Consider the following 22,766-nt stretch of genomic DNA (forward strand, 5'->3'; position numbering starts at 1 on the left):
GCAGCCAAGTTTGTACCCAGTATAAAGTGATGAAATTCAGCTGAGAGAGCCATGTAGTAATTATCCTCGAAGAGCTGGGGATTTGTGCCCTGTTTCTGTGTCTGTCCTGCTATGGCGGGTAGTGGAAGCGACAGGAAAGTTGGGGGCAAAGGGACCGGGGTTTGGTCTTAGCCCAGGCCAGGTCCAGGAGCACAGCCACGCATGTTTTGGGTTTTCCTTCAATGGAGAGTGTGCTGTGACGGGTTGGATTTAAGTACGAACCACATTGCGGATTAACAGATGACACAAAAAAAGGTAAGCATTTTAAGTCAATTTTTATGGAAATCTTATTTTACACAAATGTTAACCCAGGAAATGGCCACAATTCTGAGCCCGGACACTCCCTAATCCCATTCAGCCTTCGGAAACTTAACTCCCACCAGCGGAGCGCCGCCCCCGCTTGGCCCCACCCCCTGCCAAGGCCCCGCACCCTTCCTATTGGTTCTTTTCCCGGCTCCGTCGGTTGCCGTGGAGACCAAGGCTATGGCAACCAGGAGAAGCCAAACTTGGTCCTTCCTGTGGGACCGCGTAGGGGTCCCAGGCAAGCGGCGGAATCCGCGCGGCGTTCATGGCGCTTTACGAGCTCTTCTCTCACCCGGTGGAGCGCGGCTACCGCGCGGGGCTCTGCTCCAAGGCCGCTCTGTTCCTGCTGCTGGCCGCCGCGCTCACGTACATCCCGCCACTGCTGGTGGCCTTCCGGAGCCACGGTGAGCCTGCTCGCGGCCGTGGCGCGCTCAGCTAGCTCCCCAGGGCCTGCTGCGCCCGCGGCCGCCTCCATGACCTCCTCCCCACCGCCCTCTCTACCTCAGGGTTTTGGCTGAAGCGGAGCAGTTACGAGGAGCAGCCGACCGTGCGCTTCCAGCACCAGGTGCTGCTCGTGGCCTTACTGGGACCGGAGCGCGGCGGGTTCCTGGCCTGGAGCACGTTCCCCGCCTTCAACCGGCTGCAGGGGGATCACCTGCGCGTCCCGCTGGTTTCGGTGCGTGGTTCCTGTCCGGGCCTGGAGACCCACCGGGGCTGGGCGGGGGTGGCCGGGGGTGGCGGGGAGAGGATGAACGGCCCCGGCCAAGGGAAGCCCAGATTAGGTCGTAAGGGTTTGTGAACCCACGGAGGTTGTGTACACATGCGCGTGGGCCTGAGCATACGTTTAATTTCCCGGGAAGTGACTCTCTTGTTTCATTCGACTTCTCCAAGCAGTCCACAGCGCCAGGAATGTTAGCCACTGCCGTGAGCATGTGTCCTACGGAAGCTGGGGGAGAGCCTGTCTCTGGCCCCCCGCCATTTCCGTGGGCCTGGCCTGGTGGGTGGGTGGTCGCGCAAGTTTCTTTGAGTCACGAAGGTCGAGCGCTGTGTTTAGGCATTAATCTAACGTGTGGCTGCAGTGGTGCCTTGCAGCGGGGACCACCGGTAAGGGGATGCGTTTTTATGCAGACCAGACACGTGGAAGCCGGGGAGCTGATTGGCTAAGCGACCTACCCAGAATGTGCTGGGGGTCCCTGTTGGGCCTCCCTGGCTTGTAGGACTAGATGCGGGCCCCAGCTTGCAGTTGTCCAGGATGAAAAGGAAGCATTTTCCTGTCTTTAATTTAGTATTTGGTTCAGGATGGGTGAGTGCTAACTTTACAGTCATTCCCTTTCTGCTCATTTTCTGAAAACATTTTCCCTTAGAAGTAGGAAAATTCTATTTTTTCTTCTTCCAAAGTTGAACCTCTACACATCTCAGAGATGATTGGCCTACAAGGCAACTTGTGTAGCTGGAAAAAAAAAAAAAAACCAGACTATTTTCCAGCAGCCAAATAAAATGGGAAAAAAAAAAAACCCACAAAACTTTTTACATCTGATTGATCATATGAATAACTACAAACAAAATATAATTCATATTTTTTCTAATTATAAAAATGCATTCCCATTGTAAAATATTAAAGAGTTACAGGTATACATCATAATGTAAAATTAAAGGCTGACTTTGGAACATGTACATTTGTTAGCCAAACTTACTCTTTTTAAGATCTGCATAAAATTTTCATGATAGGGAAAACCTATTGGATTTAGCCAGTTCTCCGTTGGTGGATATTTGATGGACTTCTACTTTTTCACTATTTAGGATATTGCAGTGAACAAGATTTTGAATCAACCTTAGACCTTTAAACAGCCAATGGTGAGGAATTGGAATGCAAGCTGTTTTTTGAAATTGTACCCGTAAATAGAAAACTGAGCAAGCAAATAATTATTAAATTCAGAGAAATAAAAAGTAAAGAAAAGGAAGAAAGGAATAGGATTCACATAGTCATAAGTACATGAACACTGAATATTGATTGACTAACCAAAATGAGAGTTTAACTCAATGGGGGACGGTAGAGGGAAGAAAACTAAAACTTCATCTTTTCACATGGAAAGTCAGTAGAGGATGCCTGAAACTGAGAAATCCAGAATTGCCAGTGCACAGGTTATTTTTTTTTAAAGATTTTATTTATTTATTTGACAGCGAGAGATCACAAGTAGGCAGAGAGGCAGACAGAGAGAGAGGAAGGGAAGCAGGCTCCCTGCTGAGCAGAGAGCCCGATGTGGGACTCGATCCCAGGACCCTGAGATCATGACCTGAGCCGAAGGCAGCGGCTTAACCCACTGAGCCACCCAGGCGCCCCAGGTTATTTTTTTTTTAAAGATTTTATTTATTTATTTGAGAGAGAGACAGTGAGAGAGAGCATGAGCAAGGAGAAGGTTAGAGGGAGAAGCAGACTCCCCATGGAGCTGGGAGTCCAATGCGGGACTCGATTGCGGGACTCGATCCCCGGACTCCAGGATCATGACCTGAGCTGAAAGCAATCGTCCAGCCAACTGAGCCACCCAGGCGCCCCGAGAGAGAAACTCTTAATCAGGCTCTGTGCTGGAAGAGGCAGTGCTGTTCCCATAACTCTGAGATAATGACCTGACTGGAAATCAAGAGTCCGACACTCAGGCGACTCCCGGGCTTTAGGTTAACATTACCTGTTTTTCATAGAAGTTTTTTGTTTTCCTTACATTTGTGTATTCCTCTCCATCATACTCTCTGGTTACTTAAGTGTAACAAATAATCGTGAAAAGTTAATCACGAAGCATTAGGTTTCATTCATTTTTTTCTTTTCTTGTGTTCATCCAACAGGGCAGATTGACTCTCCAGTTGGATGGCCGGTTAGATAGGCTCTTATCTTGGTGACCTTGAAAGCACCACCCTTGTTCCCCCTGTTTCTCGTGTGTGTGTGTGTGTGTGTGTGTGTGTATTTTTGATCCATGAAAGCAAGACTGCCACTATTCTTATGGTGCCCAGAATTATTAATCCTTTATAATACCGAGTAATTTTACACTCTAAAATGCAAAACCAAAGCTCCTTTTTCCTCGTCTTGTTCCCCCTCCATTCTAGGGCAGTGTCTATATAAGTTTGTTTGTCTTTTTTTTAGGATTTTTATTTATTTATTTGACAAACAGATCACAAGCAGGCAGAGAGGCAGGCGGGGGGGGGGGGGACAGGCTTCCTGTGGAGCAGAGAGCCTGATGTGGGGCTTGATCCCAGGAACCTGAGATCATGACCTGAGCCTAAGGCAGAAGCTTAACCCACTGAGCCACCCAGGTGCCCTACAAGGTTTTTTTTTTTTTTCTTTTTTTAAGATTTTATTTCTTTATTTGACAGAGAGAGATCACAAGTAGACAGAGAGGCAAGCAGAGAGAGAGAGAGGAGGAAGCAGGCTCCCTGCTGAGCAGAGAGCCCGATGTGGGACTCGATCCCAGGACCCTGAGATCATGACCTGAGCTGAAGGCAGAGGCTTAACCCACTGAGCCACCCAGGCGCCCCAAATTGGTTTTTTTTTTAAAGATTTTATTTATTATTTGACAGAGAGAGACACAGCAAGAGAGGGAACACAGCGGGGGTGGGGGTGAGAGAGGGAGATGCAGGCTTCCCTCTGAGCAGGGAGCCTGATGCAGGCCTGGGTCACAGGACCCTGGGATCATGACCTGAGCTCAAGGCAGACACGTAACAACTGAGCCACCCAGGTGCCCTGTCTATAAGTATTTTTTAGTAAATGATTTGCTTTCTTCCTAGCTGAGCTCTTGGGTTTGAGAATAGTTTGAAATCATGAGATACAAATAAATGAGCTAGAAGATATAGTAGAAGTACAGATCTCAACAGCAGCCCCAAAATATAAACTCGTTAGAAATGGGCTTAACGTGAAATGTATACTTTAAAAAAAAAATTTTTTTTTTTTTTAAAGTGTGGGTTCCTCGGGTGCTCAGTCAGTTAACCATCCACCTCTTGATCTCAGCTCAGGTCTTGATCTCAGGGTTGTGAGTTCAAGCCCAGCATTGGGCTCCAGGCTGGGCAAGGAGCCTACTTTAAGTAAGTAAGTAAGTAAATAAATAAATAAATAAATTTTAAATAAATAAAAGAAATGTGCAAGAACTATGTGAGTAAAACTTTAAATAGACTGATGACTGACACAAAAGAGATTAAAAAATGGTAATATCTGTCATATTTTTAGACCGGAAAATTCAACATCATAAAGATGCCTCTTCTCCCTTGGTTGATCTATAATTGTAATGCATTCTCAGTGAAAACATGACAGTATGCAGGGACAGACAGCCATATGGAAAAAGAAAGAAAAATTCTAGGAAAAAAGAAGGGTAAAAGGAGAATATCTCTCCAAGATATTAAATTATACCTTAAAGCCATAATATATAAAGCAGTGTGACTTGGGGAACTTGTGTAAAAAGTATAGAAAAGGACTCAAATATGATGAAGGTGGCATTTTAAATCAGTGGTGGAAGATGACTTATATAATAAAATGATGTAGGGGAGACTGGGAAGCCTTCTGGAAAAACTTAAGATGGAGCCAGTGCTCAGATTGTACACCAGAATTCATGTCCAGATAGGTCAAGATTCAGTTTAAAATATGGAATAGGGGCACCTGGGTGGCTCAGTCAGTTAAGCATCTGATTTTGGCTCAAGTCATGATCTCAGGATGGTGGGATCCAGCCCTGCATCAGGCTCCCTGCTCAGAGGGGAGTCTGCTTCTTGCTCTGTCCCTCTCTCTATCTCTCTCATTCAAATAAATAAATAAGGGGCGCCTGAGTGGCTCAGTGGGTTAAAGCCTCTGCCTTCGGCACAGGTCATGATCCCAGGGTCCTGGGTTTGAGCCCCGCATCAGGCTCTCTGCTCAGTGGGGAGCCTGCTTCCTCCTCTCTCTCTGCCTGCCTCTCTGCCAACTTGTGATCTCTGAGTGTCAAATAAATAAAATCTTTAAAATAAATAAATAAATAAAATCTTTTAAAAAATTATTGGCATGGTAAAACCATAAGCATAATCAAAGCACAAATAGAACTAGAAAAAAAGGTTTATCATTTGTATCACTTGTAAAAAGCTCATTTTCCTAACATAAAGTGCCTGTAGCTTTATAAATAAAAGACTAACCATCTAACAGAAAAACGGGCAAAGAATGTAAACAGTTCAAAGAAAAAGAAGCACATGTGACTCTTAGGAAGTCGCAGTTATGATTAGAGAAATGATTTTAATCTATCAAATAGGCAAAAATAGAAGTTTTTTTTTTTAAGATTTTATTTACTTATTTATTTGACAGACAGAGATCACAAGTAGGCAGAGAGAGAGGAGGAAGCAGGCTCCCTGCTGAGCAGAGAGCCCGACGCGGGGCTCGATCCCAGGACCCTGAGATCATGGCCCAAGCCAAAGGCAGAGGCTTTAACCCACTGAGCCACCCAGGTGCCCTGGCAAAAATTGAAGTTTGACCACACTGTGACCAAGATGTCGGGAAACTTGTGAGCATTTGTGTGTATCACTGGTGGGGCTGTATATTGATGCACATCTTTGAAGGAATGTTTGTCCATTTTTTTTTAAGATTTTATTTATTTATTTGAAAGAGAGAGGGAGAGAGACCACAGCAGGGGGAGCAGCAGGCAGAGGGAGAGGCAGACTTCCCGCTGAGCAGAGATCCCAAAGAGGGACTTGATCCCAGGACTCCAAGGTCACCCACTGAGCTGAAGGCAGAAGCTTAACTGACTGAGCCCCCTAGGTGCCCCAATATTTGTCCATATTTATCAGAATTACAGATACATGTGCCTGCTTCCACTTCTAGTAAGGTACTTTGGGGTTTGTGCAAACAGGTGAGATGACATACATAAAAAGTCACATGGTGCAGCATTGTAATAAGGTAAATAAACCAATATAGTAATAGAAGACTCATCAGAGGGGTGCCTGGGTGGCTCAGTGGGTTAAAGCCTCTGCCTTCGGCTCAGGTCATGATCCCCCACGATCCCTGGGATCGAGCCCCGTGTCGGGTTCTCTGCACGGCAGGGAGCCTGCTTCCCTTCCTCTCTCTGTGCCTGCCTCTCTGCCTCCTTGTGATCTCTGTCTGTCAAATAAATAAATAAAACCTTTAAAAAAAAAAAAAAAAAAAGAAGATGGGGCGCCTGGGTGGCTCAGTGGGTTAAGCCGCTGCCTTCGGCTCAGGTCATGATCTCAGGGTCCTGGGATCGAGTCCCGCACCAGGCTCTCTGCTCGGCAGGGAGCCTGCTTCCTCCTCTCTCTCTCTCTCTGCTTGCCTCTCTGCCTACTTGTATCTCTCTCTGTCAAATCAATAAATGAAAAAAATCTTTAAAAAAAAAAAAAAGAAGACTCATCAGAGAAATTGTGGTACATTTACGCAGTGGAATGTTGCATAGCTCTTTTTTTTAAATGAAGCAGATCTCTATATATTGATGTGAAATTACCTCCAAAAGAAATTGAAAAGTAGATAAAACAAAAATTGTATATAATATGCTTCCATTCACATAAAAATAATAGAAAACATAACAAAGGATATGTGTATGGGTGTGTACATGAATGCTCTTACTCTCTCTGGAAGGATTCAAAAGACAGCACTGATTTCTCTGGGCAAAGAACTAAGTGGCTGAGGTTAGGAAGGGAGAGAAGCTTTTTTTTACTATATATCCTTCTGTACCTTTTAAATTTTGTATCATGAAAACGTGATACACATTCAGCATTTTTACATTATAATGACAATTTTAAAATATTTATTTATTTTAGAGAGAGAAAGCAGGTGAGCAGGGGGAAGGGCAGAGGGAGAGGGAGAATCTCAAGCAGAGACCCATGCAGAGCTTGATCTTGAGACCCTGAGATCATGACCTGGCCCGAAACCAAGAGTGGAACGCTCAACCTACTGTGCCATCCAGATGCCCCATAATGACAATAATTTTTCTAAGGAAATTGAGAAAGGGCACAAGTAAGGCAAAAACAAAGTAAAAAAAAAAAAAAATCCCCAAATTCAAAAGCAGGTAAATATATAAAATGACATGGCAACTTTGGAAAATAGTTTGCAGTTCCTCAAAAAGTAAAACATAGAACGACTAGGTATATGTGTACCCAAGAGAACTGAAGAGTTATGTCTGCACAAAAACTCAGGCACAAATGTTCACAGAAGCTTTATTCCTAATAGCAAAAAAGTAGGAACAATCCAAATATTCGTCAACAAATGAATGCATAAACGAAATGGGTTCTAGCCGTATAATGGAATGTTACTCAGCCACCAAAAGGAATGGAGTTGTGAAACATGCTACAGCATGGATGAGTCTTCAGAGTAGGCTAAGAGAGGATCCAGCCACGAGATAGGACAGCATCTGATGGCATTTATATGGAATGTTCAGAAGAGTCAAATCTACTTGTGATCTCTGTGTGTCAAAAAATAAAATCTTTAAAAAAAAAAAAGAGTCAAATCTGCAGAGACAGAAACTAGGGGTTCCAGGGGCTTGAGGAATTGACGGTCAAGAGAGACAAGTAATGACTACTAATAGGAAGAGGGTTTCTTTTTTGGATGATGAAGACATTTTGAAATTGGAATTAGGTAGGGGTGATAGTTTCACAACTTCATGAATATCCTAAAATCTACCAAACTCTGTATTTTAGGTAATTTTATGGTACATGAATTATGTCTCAGTTTTGTTTTAAAGCAGGTGGGCGATCCCCTGGTGATACACTTATGAGCCATAGTAATAAAAATTACTGTTGATTTACTATGTTTCAGGCATACACTTAGCATTTCATCATTAGATAATATGTTTAAAGTCCTTTACATAGTACTTGGCCCGTGACAATCACTAAGTGTTAACTCTTAATTTTTTTTTACATACATTACCTCTTTTTTTTTTTAAGATTTTATTTATTTGACAGACAGAAATCACAAGCAGGCAGAGAGAGAAGGGAAGCAAGCCCCCCGCTGAGCAGAGAGCCCGATGTGGGTCTCTATCCCAGGACCCTGGGACCATGATCTGAATGAAAGGCAGTTGATTAACCAGCTGAGCCACCCAGGCATCTGTACCTCTTTAATCCTCATAGTAACCATGTGATACAGAGGCTATATCCTTGTTTTACAGGTAAAGAAACCAAGACTCAGAGAAGTGACCTCTTTTGCTTAGTTCTTAACCAAACAGTCAAGACTGCAACACAGGGGTTTGTCATTCTATATCATGTATTCTTTTATTTTAAGGTTTTATTTATTCATTTATTTGAGAGAGAGAGAGAGAGAGAGAGCATGAGAGAGGAGAAGGTCAGAGGGAGAAGCAGACTCCCCGCCGAGCTGGGAGCCCGATGCTGTGCTCAGTCCCGGAATTCCGGGATCACAACCCTAGCTGAAGGCAGTCGCTTAACCTATTGAGCCGCCCTTGATGCCCATCTATAGCATATATTCTTAACCCTTATTGCAACAAAGTACTTCTTTTTCCCCTCCAACTCCCAAGGTAAAGCTAGACTAACCACAGCCTGTCTGAGAAACTGTGCAGAAGATCAGAGAAGCAGTGGTTTTAGGTCAAGGTTTGACCAAATGCTGGGGAATGGTTCTATGGTTACTGACTTGGGAAAATGCCTCAGAAGCCAGAAATGGCCTTGCTTCTGCTTCGGTCAGCTCACCTTGGACAGCATCTCTAAAGTCCCTGTGCTTTGAACACTTTGTAAATCCAAGTTTCTTTCTTTTTTTTTTTTTTTTTTTTTTTAAAGATTTTATTTATTTATTTGACAGAGAGAAATCACAAGTAGGACAAGTAGGCAGAGAGGCAGGCAGAGAGAGAGGAAGGAAAGCAGGCCCCCTGCTGAGCAGAGAGCCCGATGTGGGACTCAATCCCAGGACCCTGAGATCATGACCTGAGCCGAAGGCAGTGGCTTAACCCACTGAGCCACCCAGGCGCCCCAAATCCAAGTTTCTTGTTGCTATTGTGGTTAAGGACAGAAGGAAACCCACAGGGTGATCGCTCCTTTCAAGCCTGACTGAGCTCTTGAAGGCATGTGTGCGCCCAGAGACTGTGGCGGCTGAAGGTTATGGGCAGTGCAGGGAGGTGAGTGGAGAGCATTGTCGTATCTGAGATACAGTTTTCACATCTCTGAGATCAGAATGTGTCCTCTCTGTGGTATCTTAAAATTGTTGCTGTGGGACGCCCAGGTGGCTCAGATGGTTAAGCATCTGCCTTGGGCTCACGTCATGATCTCAGGACCCTGGGATCGAGTCCCACATTGGGGTTGCCTGCTCAGCAGCGAATCTGCTTCTCCCTCTCCCTTTGCCTCTCCCCACACCCTGCTCATGCGCTCGTGCTCCCTCTCTCTCACTCAAGTAAATAGAATCTTAAAAAATATTGCTGCTGCCAGGAGACAGGCTTGGCTTAATCCTTATTGCCTATACATGTGCAAACATCAGATGTGTCAGCATCAAAACTTGGAGAACTGACATCAACATCTTGAAAGAAAACATTAGAAACAATAATAAAACAATATTTTAACCCTGAGAACCAAATGTTGAGCAGGTCAGGGAAGGTTTAAGAAGCACTTAAACATAGGCCAGATCTACATACCTTTTTAAAAGATTGATTGATTGATTTATAGAGTGGGAGCGAGACGAAGGGCAGAGGGGGAGAGAAAATCTCAAGCAGACTCCATACAGAGGATGGAGCCCAGTGTGGGGCTCGATCTCACAACCCTGAGATCATGACCTGAGCCAAAATCAAGAGTTGGATGCCAACTGACGGAGCCACCCAGGTGCCCCTAAAGCCTGCTTAAGAGCCCAGACCAATGGATTTAGTTCCATTTGTGGATTTTTTTTTTAATGTTGTATCTCCAATATGCTTGATGGCACAAAGGACAAAGTTACATAGAAAAGTATGGTTATCATTGAGTCACAAAATGATGTGAAAGAATCAGAATGTAAAGAAGTTGTAGGAGTCCCTAGGGCCATTTATTTTCCTTATATTTTTATGTACATAAATTTGATATCTGATATAAATATGCCTAGAGTCTAAAAGCTTTTAATAAGTGTAAAAGAAATGTTCTCAGTAATTAGAAAGCATTGTGTCATAATTTAACTAGAAGTAGTTTTGCTTTTTTGCTGGTATCTAAAGTAATGGTGCATTTTAGAATTGATGGTATCTTAGATTCATTGAAACACAGGCAGCAAGGATTTGATGAGTCTAGGAGCCCTGAAGTGTTGGTCCCTACTTTGTTGGAGACCCAAAGACTGGTGCCAAAGAGCATTTCCAACATTAAAAGGAAAAAAATGAAACACCCATTGATGACAAGTATATGGTAAAACAGACACTGGTATAAACTAAGACGTTAACCTTGGGGCATCTGGCTGGCTCAGTATAGCATGGAACTCTTTTTCTTTTTTCTTTTTTTAACTACTGATTTTTATTATTTTGAGATAGAGAAAGTGAGAGCTAGAGCAGGAGCCAGGAGCCAGAGGGCAAGGGAGAAGCAGACACTCTGCTGAGCAGAGAGCCTAGTGTGGGGCTCGATCCCAGACCCTGGGATCAGGACCTAACCTGAAGGCAGACGCTAACCAGGTGAGCCACCCAGGCACCCGATTTACAGTGACTGTTAAGTTGGTGTATGGGTTAGTGAGTCTTATGCCTGCCCCAAGCCACCCTCCTGTGTGCCGCTTTGTGATGGTCATGCTGTTGCTGAAAACCACATTCTCCTTTGCTCACTGGCTCTCTGTGACGTTCTTCCTGTAGGAGGCATGATGAGCCTTCTGGCAGTGGGAGAAAGTCTCTAACCAGAGTGAAGAACCATTGACGGGGGGGGGGGGGGGGGGGGGGTTGGGATGCAAACAGGAAGGAGCAACTTTACTGTTCCCTCTAGTGGGTTCTTTGTCCAGGCTTCTGAGGTCTGGCCCAGCTCCTTGAGATAACACCAGCCTCTTCCCTTCCTTCTCCAGCTTTAGGCACAGAGCTCCTATGGCACAAATGCCTTATAAAAATTAGGTGCTGATATAATTGATGAATTCCCTTCGCCAAACATACCCACTGGGTTTTAGATACTAAACTTGAAGTTGTGTTAAAGAAGTATTAGCTCTCGGAGTGCCTCCCTTTGTAACTTGCACACACGTTAAGCTTGATTTGAACTAAATGGAATGAAAAGGTGGATTTCATCCTTGGTCCGAGCGCTGGCATAGGAATGTGGCCCACCTCGCCAGCCCTGTGGGGATGAGAGCGGGACCTTGTAATGGGCATTCGTGGGGATGCAGCATTAGCATCGTCCCCTCCCGCCAGGACTACCTGGGCCCTGGCTTCCACCTCCCGCCTCCTCACTGCCCGCACCGCTCCGGTAAGTGCTGACCCACTTCACAGAGCAGGCGGACTTTGTCAGCGAGGATCACCCTGTCTCTAGATGTTTCTGTACCTCTTCACCTCACTTCTTTCTGGGTACCCACAGTCAGATCTTCTTGAGTATTTCCTGGAAAAAATGGCTGTGAGATCCTTCCTTTCCTTTATTTATTTTTTTTAAAAAAGATTTTATTTATTTATTTGAGAGAGAGACAGTGAGAGAGCGCATGAGCAAGGAGAAGGTCAGAGGAGAAGCCTGATGCGGGGCTTGATCCCAGGACTCCGGGATCATGACCTGAGCCAAAGGCAGTCGTCCAACCAATTGAGCCACCCAGGCATCCCCCTCCCTTTCCTTTAATTGAAGCCTGCCTCCTTTCCCTTTGTGGCATTTATCACATTTATTTGTGGATTTATTTTCTGCCTCCCTGGCTGGGAATGTAAACCCCATTAGGGTACGGAGTTTATGTACTTCGTTTGCCACTGTATTTCCAGCCCTAGGCAGTGCCTGGCACATAGTAGGCCCCTAAAAAATACTTGACAGACTAATGAGTGAACTTAACAAGCAGACACTAATTATGGTGCAATGGCAGATCCCTGTCCCGTGTGAATGTGGAATGAAAATGTTGCATAAACACCACATTGACTTGCTTTCAAACTTTGATGCTGGCTTTTTGCAAAAAGATTTATCTTACCCACAATTTTCTCCTTGAGCGTTTTTTAAGTCTGGACATTTTAGTTCTGGAAAGAGGACCCAATTTGGAGTCACAGACATGGTTTCAAATCTTTACCATTACTAGCCACACCCCAAAAAATCCCTCAATCTCCCTGAACCTCTATTTTCTCATCTGTACAGTGGGTATAATCTTTGCTTTGCTTACGTCAGGATTTATTGTAAAGATCAAATGAACAAATGTGTTTCTCTCCCTCCCACACGTGTTGGGGTCTGATTCTTCTGGCAATCCCCACCCCCCCGCCCCGCACCCTCTATGCTGTCTTGCAAGTTGAGACATTTGATCTTTGTCTTCCTGTCCAGCCCTAAAGATCCAGAAGGTATGGGTCCTCTACAGAGAGTGAATCTGACTTTGTCTTGCGTTTCCAACTGAAGAAAATCCACAGGAAGACAAGGCAGCCTCTTTTCTGTCCTACTCATAATTGCTAATACATAATTGCCTCAGTAACTTGACCGTCAACCCCGGTAACAATATCCCTCCCCTACACCTGTGAAGCTGATGGAACAGGACAGAGAAAACAGAATCCAATAGAAGAAAAAGGGTACATTTCTCTATAACAAGGCCTAGGATAAGGACATTATTGTCTGAAGGAAGGACATGATTGAAAGGTCCTGAAAACTGAGCTCCATCTTAACCAACCTTAGGAGCCTGAAAAAGAACAAAGAATCTCTTCCTTGCATCATAATAACAGTGGAAAGCAAAACGAATCTGTTCCTGGAGCATGCCATTGGGAATGTTGATATGCCAGACCAGAATCCTTCTGAGAACCTACAGCGGGAAGGGATCAGTTGTAGCAACAAGATCCAGGGCTGTCCCAAAGAATCATGTCCCCAGTGATCACATTTCAGTGCCATCTTCCTGATGGTCAGACTATGGGTGGTGAGACTGGATTCTGGTGTTTTCTATGGGCTGCCCTTTGTCTTTTTCCCTCCTTATATCTCAGTTTTCCCTCCTTTTGTATCCATAATTTATAAACTGTCTGTAGTTTTAATGACTTGCTGATTTGATTTAGCTTCCTTTTTCACTGTATCGATTGGTACTAAAAGATGCACGAGGCTTTCAAGCCCCGACATCAGTGATGAGAAGGAGTTCCACTATCGATAGTCTGAAGCAAAGACACTTGTGGCTGAAGAAAGTATAAATAGAGTTTGGTGTTTTTCTCCTGAGTCTGTTTGGGGAATGAATGCATGATGATTAGAATCTGTTTCTTTTCTATTTAAAAAAAAAAAAAAAAAAAAAAGGACTCCTGGAGAAGTAGAAGTCAGTACTAACGTGCTATTTAAATATTCCGTACAAACTCAGATGTGTTTCTAAAGAAGAAAATAAAACACCAGCAATAAAACAAAAAAGATTCAAGGAAAAAACTAAAAAAAAAAAGCCATTCAGACATCCAGATGTTGTTCTTGCCACTTCAAGTTCCTGTTAGTGTGGCGCTTAAACATTTGAGAAGCAGGAGTGTGAAGTCCGGGGCCAGCACCTCGGGTCTCCTTCCCTGCTCTTGATCCCCTTATACCTATTTATTCTTCCTGTTTACTTCCAGTGAGGGAGCTAACTCCCACGTGTAGCAGAACAGTGGGTCACTCTGTTACGGCAGGCATCCGGATTCTTCCCGGACTTATTAAGGACCAGGGCCACTGGCTGTCTTTGGGTTTCCTAGACTCGAGAAGAAGACAGGAACCAGGATGGGAAAATGGACATGTTACATTTTAAGCTGGAGCTTCCCCTGCAGTCCACGGAGCACGTTCTCGGTGTGCAGCTCATCCTGACTTTCTCCTACCAATTGCACGTGAGTCCATTCCTCAGGGAAGCCCATCCCCTCCCTTTTGTGCCTTCATAGAACTGAGCCCTCTGTCTGATTTCTAGCCCTCTGTCTGCTGCCGAAGGCTCCCTTCCGAAGTGTTGTGCAGGATTTAATTGAGGCAAATCGCACGTTTCTCATGGGGGCCGTGCTGGTGTGTGGCCTATTCACAGCTCACGGGGTTCCGGGCCGATAGCTTCCCGCATGGCCAAGCAGGTGGTGGAGGGGCCGCGACACTGCCATCGCAGACAGGGATGCCCAGGGCCCACAGCCTTCCGATCCCCCAAAACTGTCTCTCCCTCTAATGATTTCAGAGGATGTCCACGTTCGTGATGCAGAGCATGGCGTTTGTGCAGGCCTCCTTTGCGGTTCCTGGCTCGCAGCTGTATGTGCACGGGGACCTGAGGCTGCAGCAGAAGCAGCCCCTAAGCTGCTGCGGCCTGGATGTGAGATACAACGTAAGGAGGCTCGGTGCTGTCGTTGCTTTTGTTTCTCTGTGTTACTGCTTATCAGGTTCTTTGAAGAGGGAGGCGTGAAAGTTGGAAATAGCACTTCTCTGGGGGTGGCCCAGAAGAGGATTTCTGTGGAGTTCTCGCCTTGAGTTCTTTCAAAATACAAGGCCAGATACACCGGTATTTGCATCTAAAAAGAGACCAGAAACACGCCTTTAAGAACTGAAGTTATTTCTTCTTTGCAGGTGCGCATGTGCGCACACGTGGCTTATGCCAAGTGGCCTTTTCCAGTTTGTGTAAAACACTGGGGAAGTCACAACTAACCGCTGTTTGCTAAGCGGCAGCCGCCTCCGGGGATCCTGCTCCTGTCCTTTTCCAGCTCTCCAGCCGCTTGTCCTGTCATGGTCCCCCGGGGCTCTTTTCCAGCCAAACCGGCCCTTTCACTGTTCCTCAGTCCCACGGAGCAGCTCCTGTCCCCCACTTTTTCCTCCTGCCACATATCCACGTAGCTTGCTCTCCCACCCCATTCAGGTCCCTGTCCAAATGTGCCCGAGCTCAGTCCTTCTCTGACTCCTCTTTCTAAAGACCGTTCTCCTCCCTGCCCATCACCCCTCACCTTGACTGATTTTCCTTAGTTCCACCGGAAATAGTAAAGATCGGGTTTTGGTTTATCCGCCTTCTGTCTCCCCCAGTGCTAAAAGCACAGACATCTTCTCCACGGTCACCCCGGAGCCTAAAACAGGGCCTGGCACATTGGAAGCACTCAGATTTGTTGAAAGAATGAACTCTCGTTTTTACACATCAGGAAACTGAGGCAGACAGCGCTTAATTAATTTTCCCAAAGTCCTGCCACTTGAAAGTAACAGAGCCATAAATTGTCCAGGACTGGATCTTACACATACGGTCACTCATTACTGATCTTTCTTTTATCACAAGGGAGCCTGTGCAAGTTGGGCCAGGCTACTTTTGAAAATGAAAGAGTGATCTTATCAGTTACTACAGGCATGAACCAGGACTGCTCCAGGTAAACGGATTTATGGTCTCTCCACCTATAGTCAATGTAAAGGGTTTTTTTTTAGTTTTCTTTTTTAAGATTTTATTTATTTGAGAGTGAGTGAGCGAGAGCACAAGCAGGGGAGTGGCAGGCAGAGGGAGAAGCAGACTTCCCGATGAGCAGGGAGCCTGACCTTGATCCTAGGACCTCCAGGTCAACACCTGAGCCAAAGGCAGACGCTTAACTGACTGAGCCACCCAGGCGCCCCTCAATATAGGTTTACATAAAAAGGAGGGGGACTATAAGATAAAAACTTTTTTTTTGAAAGATTTTATTTATTCATTTGACAGAGAAACAGAGAGAGAGAGAGAGAGAGAGCGAGCGCACAAGCAGGGGGAATGGCAGGCAGAGGGAGAGGGCTCCGCTGAGCAAGGAGCCCCATGTGGGGCCCGATCCCAGTACCCTGGGATCATGACCTGAGCTGAAGGTAGACACTCAACCAACCGAGCCACCCAGGTGCCCCAGATAAAAACTTTTTATTTGAAGATTTAGATATTGATTATATCAACAGGAATGTAATATTACAAGGCAGGAGATAGTTTACTTCTTCAAAGGATTATATGCTTATTATTTGCCCTTTATCCTATTTTCATCTCTAGATTTAAAAAAGAGAAATTACAGGGGTGCCTGTGTGGTTCAGCCAGTTAAGCATCTGCCTTCGGCTCAGGTCATGATCCCAGAGTCCTGGGATCAAGCCCTAAATCAGGGTCCCTGCTCACTGGGGAATCTTCTTCTCTCAAAATCTTTTTATTTTTATTTTTTTAAGATTTTATTTGTTTACTTGACAGACAGAGATCACAAGTAGGCAGAGAGGCAGGCAGAGAGAGAGAGAGAGGAGGAGGAAGCAGGCTCCCCGCAGAGCAGAGAGCCCGATGTGGGGCTTGATCCCAGGACCCTGGGATCATGACCTGAGCCGAAGGCAGAGGCTTTAACCCACTGAGCCACTCAGGCGCCCCTTCTCTCAAAATCTTTAAAAAAAAGAGAGAGAGATAAATTACGGAGTGTCCAAGGAAGAGCAAGAAAGACAAAAGAGATGAAAATATGGACTCCTTAAAAAATTAAAAGAATTATTGCTCCCCTTGGAACGAGGCGGCGGGGTGTTTTATAAGTAACTAAAACCCGTTAAAGGTGGATATTGACCCCTTTTCCATCCCTGTAAAACGGAAGACTCGGGGGCACCTTGGTGGCATAGTTGATCGAGCAACTAACTTGATTTTGGCTCAGGTCATGAGATTGAGCCCTTTGGTGGACTCCGCACTCAGCTAATCGTCCACTTGACTTTCTCTCTTCCTCTCCCTCTGCCCCTCCCACTCATGCTGCCTCTTTTTCTCTTGCTCTCTATTGCTGGAAAGTAAATAAATCTTTTTAAAAGGGTCGGGGAGACTGAATGTAGATGACTTAAATTGTTGCAAGGCGGGCTGGTGGAGGGGCAGGGGTGATCACCTGTTATCCATCCTTGAGAAAAGGACTCCTGATGCTAGAGTAGGTCACCAAGCCCAAGAGGGTGGTCTGTGAGATGAGCCTGGGAGGGAGGGAGGGTAGAAAGACGAGTGGAAAAGTGGCTGGAGGCTTACCCCATATCCTCCTGCCATTTCCTAGGTGTCCGTAATCAATGGGACCAGCCCTTTTGCCTATGACTACGATCTCACCCACATTGTTGCTGCTTACCAGGAAAGGAATGGTGAGTCATAGGTACAGTTCGTTCAGCCGTTTCTCAAGGACCTTCCAGGTTAGGGGGAACATCGGACAAAAACAGAATTGGAGCCCTTGGGACACCTTAGGTGGCTCAGTCGGTTAAGCATCTGCCTTGGGCTCAGGTCATGATCCCGGGCTCCTGGGATCAAGTCCCATATGGGGCTCCCTACTCAATGGGGAGCCTGCCTCTCCCCCTGCTTGTGCTCTCTCTCTCTCTCTGACAAAAAAAAATAAAATCTTAAAAAAAAAAAATAGAGTTGGAGCCCTTCTCATGATGAAAATGTCAGTACCAGTGAATACTCAGTGATGGGAGGGAACAGGCTGCCCCTATTTGTCTTTTTTCTCCTGATCTAAAGACCCATATCATACCCCTGCAACTTACCACTAGTCTTATGGTCCAGCAGGTGACTGCTGATTTATGCCCCGTATTTATTTATTAAGTGCCACATTTATCCCACCACCGGCTTAATAGATTTCCTTTTTTTTTTTTTATAGATTTCCTTTTTAATATAAACACCTAATTGAGTCGGCCCCACTACCACACACAAAGACAAATTGCTATCCACTACCACACACAAAGACAAATTGGTTTTCAGACAGAACTAAAGAATGTGAGTGACTTACCCGACATGAGCAGTGGAGGTAGAACAGAGGGCCCAAGGTTCTAGCTGGAAGGCAGAGCTTGTCCATTCCTTACAGAGAAAAGGCTGTCAGGCCAGCCCAGTGTACTTGGCTCAGCACATTTGGCAGGTTGGCGGTCTGAGGTTTGCTCTAAAGGCATCTGAAGGGTTCCTTGGCAGCCAGACATCAGGGATGCTATACACACATATTTATCAAATAGGGAGACTGCAGTTCCAGTAGTCCTGATTTTTTAGTAACGCACTGGTGGCATTATTCCATGGCTAAAGTTATTTTAAGACAAAAACACTCATCTACAACTTTGCTTTCTGTAGTCCTTTCAGTCCTTGTCCACAGCAGATTTTTTCTATATTCAGCTCTTATCATAGTTTAGAAATATTTTAGGATCCAATTTTTTTGTCCTTTTTAAATTTATTTATTTATTTATTTATTTGAGAGAGAGGGAAAGTGATCACAAGCATGGGGAGCAGCAGACAGAGAGGGAGAAGCAGGCCGCCTAGTGAGCAGAGAGCCCAACAGGACATGGGACTCAATCCCAGGACCTGAGATCATGACCTGAGCCGAAGGCAGATACTTAACTGACTGAGCCACCCAGGCACCCCTGTACTCTGAAATATGAATATTTCTCACCCTGCTACAAAGTTTTTTTTGTTTTAATTTTTAAAGATTTTATTTATTTGACAGACAGAGATCACAAGTAGGCAGAGAGAGAGGAGGAAGCAAGCTCACCACTGAGCAGAGAGCCCGACATGGGGCTCGATCCCAGGACCCTGGGATCACGACCCGAGCCGAAGGCAGAGGCTCCAACCCACTGAGCCACCCAGGCGCTCCCCGCTACAAAGTTTTAATTGGTTATTTTTAGTGGTAGCATAGTATTCCTTTACTTCGTCATTCAACAACTATAGAACCTGTAGACCATTCCATGTTTTTTTTTGTGGTTTTTTTTTAAGATTTGTCTATTTATCAGAGAGGGAGGGGGAGAGAGAGCGCATGAGTGGAGAGGCAGAGGAATAGAATCCTGAAGCAGACTCCCTGCTGAACACAGTCTACACTTGGCTCAGTCCCGTGACCAACTTGGATCATGATCCAAGCCGATACTAAGGGTCAATGCTTAATACGTAACCAACTGAGCCACCCAGGCACCCTGACAGTTCCAAGTTTTTAATATAATTTTTCGTTTTCTTAAATAGGCTCCACACCCAGAGTAGAGCCCAATGCGCAGGGCCCGAACTTAACAACCCTGAGATCAAGACCTGAGCTGAGATCAAGAGTCAGACACAACCAACTGAGCCACTCAGGCACCCCTTTAACATAAATATTTTGACGATTTTTTTATTTTTTATTTTTTTAAGATTTTATTTATTTATTTAACAGACAGAGATCACAAGTAGGCAGAGAGGCAGGCAGAGAGAGGGGGACGCAGGCTCCCCACTGAGCAGAGAGCCCAACTCGGGGCTCGATCCCAGGATCCTGGGTTCACGACCTGAGCCGAAGGCAGAGGCTTTAACCCACTGATCCACCCAGGCGCCCCAAACATAAATATTTTGATGAGTATTTTAATGAATAATTTGTGAACAACTTTGCACATTCAGTTCTCTTTTCTTTGGGTTCATTCCTTTGGAACAAGTTCTGGTGTGCAGAATTTGCCTGAGAGGTTAAAGAATACTTTTCTAGCCCTCATTACTTTATTCATGGATTAACTCTGGGTTGCATTACAGTAACCACCGTCCTCACGGGCCCCCACCCCATCTGGCTGGTGGGAAGGGCTGCCGAAGCTCCATTCGTGATTAACGCTGTCATCCAATACCCGGTGGAAGTCATTTCATATCCTTTCTGTTAAAGAGCCACAGTAGCTCAGTTTCAAAAAAAGGAGGGTTCCTCCGTCATCCCAAGAAGGAACAGATGCAGGAGGCCTTCGACTGGGAATGGCTACAGTTCGTGGCCCCACTCAGATGACTCTGTCTGCTATTCATACAGGGGAAAACAAAACTCATTTCCTCTTCCTATTTCTTTCTGGGCAAGTCTTCCAAGTCAAAATCATCCATATTTATGCCTTAATAATCTTTAATCATATTCCCTTTTATCTGAAGAGTATTTGAAACATTTTTGCCATTTCCCGTCTAAACTAAACCTTTGGTTTAACTTCCATTTAGAAAACACCATCTGTGACTCCTTAACTGTCTCTACATATCTACCAGGATTCTGGGAAATGATCAAGTTTGCCTGGGTCCAGTATGTCAGTATCCTGCTTGTCTTCCTCTGGGTGTTTGAAAGAATCAAAAGATTTGTGTTTCAAAATCAAGTGGTGACCACAATCCCTGTCGCAGGGATGCCCCAGGGAGAAGTGTATAAGGAGCACTTGTCATAGGAAGACCGTTTCTGAGAACTCAGCAGGATCCTGGCTACCTCACTGTGGTCTTCTGAGAACTGCCATCTTAAGAAGTTTTTGCCAAGAGCCTGTGGACACGTGCCGTGTGTGTGCTTTTCCTGTCAAAGACAATGGACAGTCCTTTCTCATTTCTCTCTACACAAATCCGTATCTTCGAAGCACCGGGCACGTAAGCACCCCTCATCAGGGACTAGTTTGTGGAAACATCCAAGGGTTCTCAAAGGCTATAATTTGCTTGCTTTTTTTTTTTTTTTTTTGCCTTAGGCTTGAATTTCAGGAGAAAACTACAATCAGTTCAGACCTCTTGGAAAGAGTCCCATCTCTGGTCAAGCAAAGACTTTTCCTCTTTTGAACCGAGAAGCGTGCTCTACATTTCTTCCCACTATTGTAAACCACTTCTTACTCTTTTCAGGGCTCTCTTGTGAGAGAGATGCAAATCGGCAGCACTTTCCACTCCTGAGCCTCTAAATTTCCCGTTCAGTACTTCGGTTTCCAGCGCTGAGAGACCGTGAAGGGGAGAACGGGAGCGAGAAGGGAGCGCTCGGCAGCACATGCGCGCACACGTGTGCGGGTGGGCGGCCCCAGAACACGAGGACCGTCCACCTGCCCTCGGCCTAACAGACAGTCGTCTGTCATCGGCTCAGCTGCGGGGCCCTTTATCCCTGCCCTGCCGGGGCTGGCTTGTTGCCCTGCCTTTCGCCCTGTCTGTGCCCCCTGGAACAGCAGGCTTCAGCCAGAGTGCTGTTTAGTCCACAATCCCCGCAGCAACAGCGGGGGAAGTAAGGATGAGAACCACAGTCGCCTTCTCTCTGGCCCTCCTCCAACAGCCTGGACACTTGCCACTCTTCGTCCTTGACAGCCCTCCCCCTTCTTGAAGAGGACGTGGGTGACAGAGGAGCTGTTGTTGGTATTGGCTCCCACTGCCAACGGCCACAGAGCTCCTTTGGACGACCAGCGGGAAGCCCGGCTACTCGAATTTCCCTTGATGAAGGAACAGGGTGCCGATGAGGGTGAGCGGCTTTGGGGGGGGACTCACAAGGTGCGATGAGGGGATCAGGGGAGTGTTCGCCCAGGCAGCCCACTCTGGCCTGGCCGGTAGCAGAATGTCAGGCAAGCCAGCAGGCTCATCCTCTTGCTCTAGTGGGTGTCTGCAGGGTGAGACCGCTGAAATGGGCCCCTGTTGCGCGTGGAAGACTGCTTCTCCGTTCTTGGCCTGCAGAGACAAGCTGCCCGCAAAGGACACATGGCTTTATGATCCCAAGATATTGGCATTGGAGACATGCCTGTTCTGACCCATGCATTATGCCGACGCACGAACACTCTCCTCACCGTATGCCTCAGTTTACCTTGGAGGTTCAGTTCTCATTTCCAGAGCACCTTGTCTTTCAGGCTGACCAAAATAAGAAATATTTTGAAGGATTCAAGCACAAAAATAGCTTACCACTGGTTCTTCTGCCTTTTCTTTTAACATCTAGGGCTGTTGATAATACCTAAAGATTTTCTCTTGAGATATAAATGGAAAAAAAAAAAAAAAAAAAGCCAAAACCGGTTTCTGGTTTGAATCACAAGAAGGTAATGAGATGTGGAAAGACAGCTAAAGATGTAAATAAACACTGCGTTTTGTTAAATTATTTTAATGCAGAATTTGTATAAAGAACCATGATGTTTTGTACCTTTCTAATTAAAATATTCAAAACTGAAGGCTGTGTGTGGCTTTTTCAAGGAGAAGAGTTTGGAAAGGGGTTGGGGAGGGGAGAGGTTGCGCACACTTCTCCAAGTTACTCACCAGCTGCTTTGCCTTGCCAGGGCTCTGCCCAAAGACCTTGGAGCTTTTGTTGGCTCTTTGGCAGAGTCTCCTGGTCCAGTCCCAAGTACATGTGAGTTTTCGGTGGAATCCACATGGCATGTGGAAACCACAGGCTGGAAAATTACAACTGTGTCTGGTGAATATCAAAATTATTTACAGATCAGATGTTGGTAGCTTCAAAACCTGAATGATACAGTGTAGTGGCAAGAGAGAAAAAAGTGAGAAATACACAGGATTTTATCAACTGAGCTGTAACTCATAGCTAAGTCAGGGTTTGAGACAATTATGCAATATTTGGGATGGGGAAGATCTCTAATCTTGCAAAATGATTATCCAGTTTCTGTGTGAATCACGTAGGGCCCCTAAGACCCTGCTTAGGTCCCATCAACTAAAAAGCAATTCTTGGTCTTACTCCTTTCTCCTCATATTCATGTTTTTTTAAAAAAAATTTAAGGATTTTTTATTTATTCATTTGAGAGAGAGCACAGGGGCAGGAGAGGTTCAGAGGAAGAGGGAGAAGTAGACTTCCCACTGA

At 45.5% G+C, this 22,766-nt stretch overlaps 1 protein-coding gene across 2 annotated transcripts; it reads left to right on the forward strand.

Moving 5' to 3' along the window:
• Positions 1 to 533: 533 nt before the first annotated feature.
• Positions 534 to 22,125, forward strand: TMEM231 (transmembrane protein 231). 2 transcript variants are annotated; one of them, XM_044255703.1, is made up of 7 exons: positions 534 to 746; positions 849 to 1,018; positions 14,055 to 14,183; positions 14,510 to 14,653; positions 17,301 to 17,382; positions 19,754 to 19,859; positions 20,223 to 22,125. In XM_044255703.1, the coding sequence occupies exons 1-7, from the start codon at positions 608 to 610 to the stop codon at positions 20,401 to 20,403; spliced, it is 951 nt and encodes a 316-aa protein (XP_044111638.1). In that variant the 5' UTR covers positions 534 to 607; the 3' UTR covers positions 20,404 to 22,125. The 2 variants fall into 2 exon arrangements, with proteins under 2 accessions (XP_044111638.1, XP_044111639.1); XM_044255704.1 differs by lacking the exon at positions 19,754 to 19,859 and having other exon boundaries at positions 20,189 to 22,125.
• The last annotated feature ends 641 nt before the right edge of the window (positions 22,126 to 22,766 follow it).

This window comes from Neovison vison, chromosome 7 (genome assembly GCF_020171115.1).
Source record: "Neovison vison isolate M4711 chromosome 7, ASM_NN_V1, whole genome shotgun sequence".
Taxonomy (NCBI): Eukaryota; Metazoa; Chordata; class Mammalia; order Carnivora; family Mustelidae; genus Neogale; species Neogale vison.

Excerpts from the sequence above, each read along its gene's own strand:
- TMEM231 (XM_044255703.1), top strand. The coding sequence starts at position 608 with ATGGCGCTTTACGAGCTCTTCTCTCACCCGGTGGAGCGCGGCTACCGC. Across the intron at positions 1,019-14,054 it reads TGCGCGTCCCGCTGGTTTCG|ACTCGAGAAGAAGACAGGAA; the intron begins GTGCGTGGTTCC and ends TGGGTTTCCTAG. Across the intron at positions 14,654-17,300 it reads GCCTGGATGTGAGATACAAC|GTGTCCGTAATCAATGGGAC; the intron begins GTAAGGAGGCTC and ends GCCATTTCCTAG.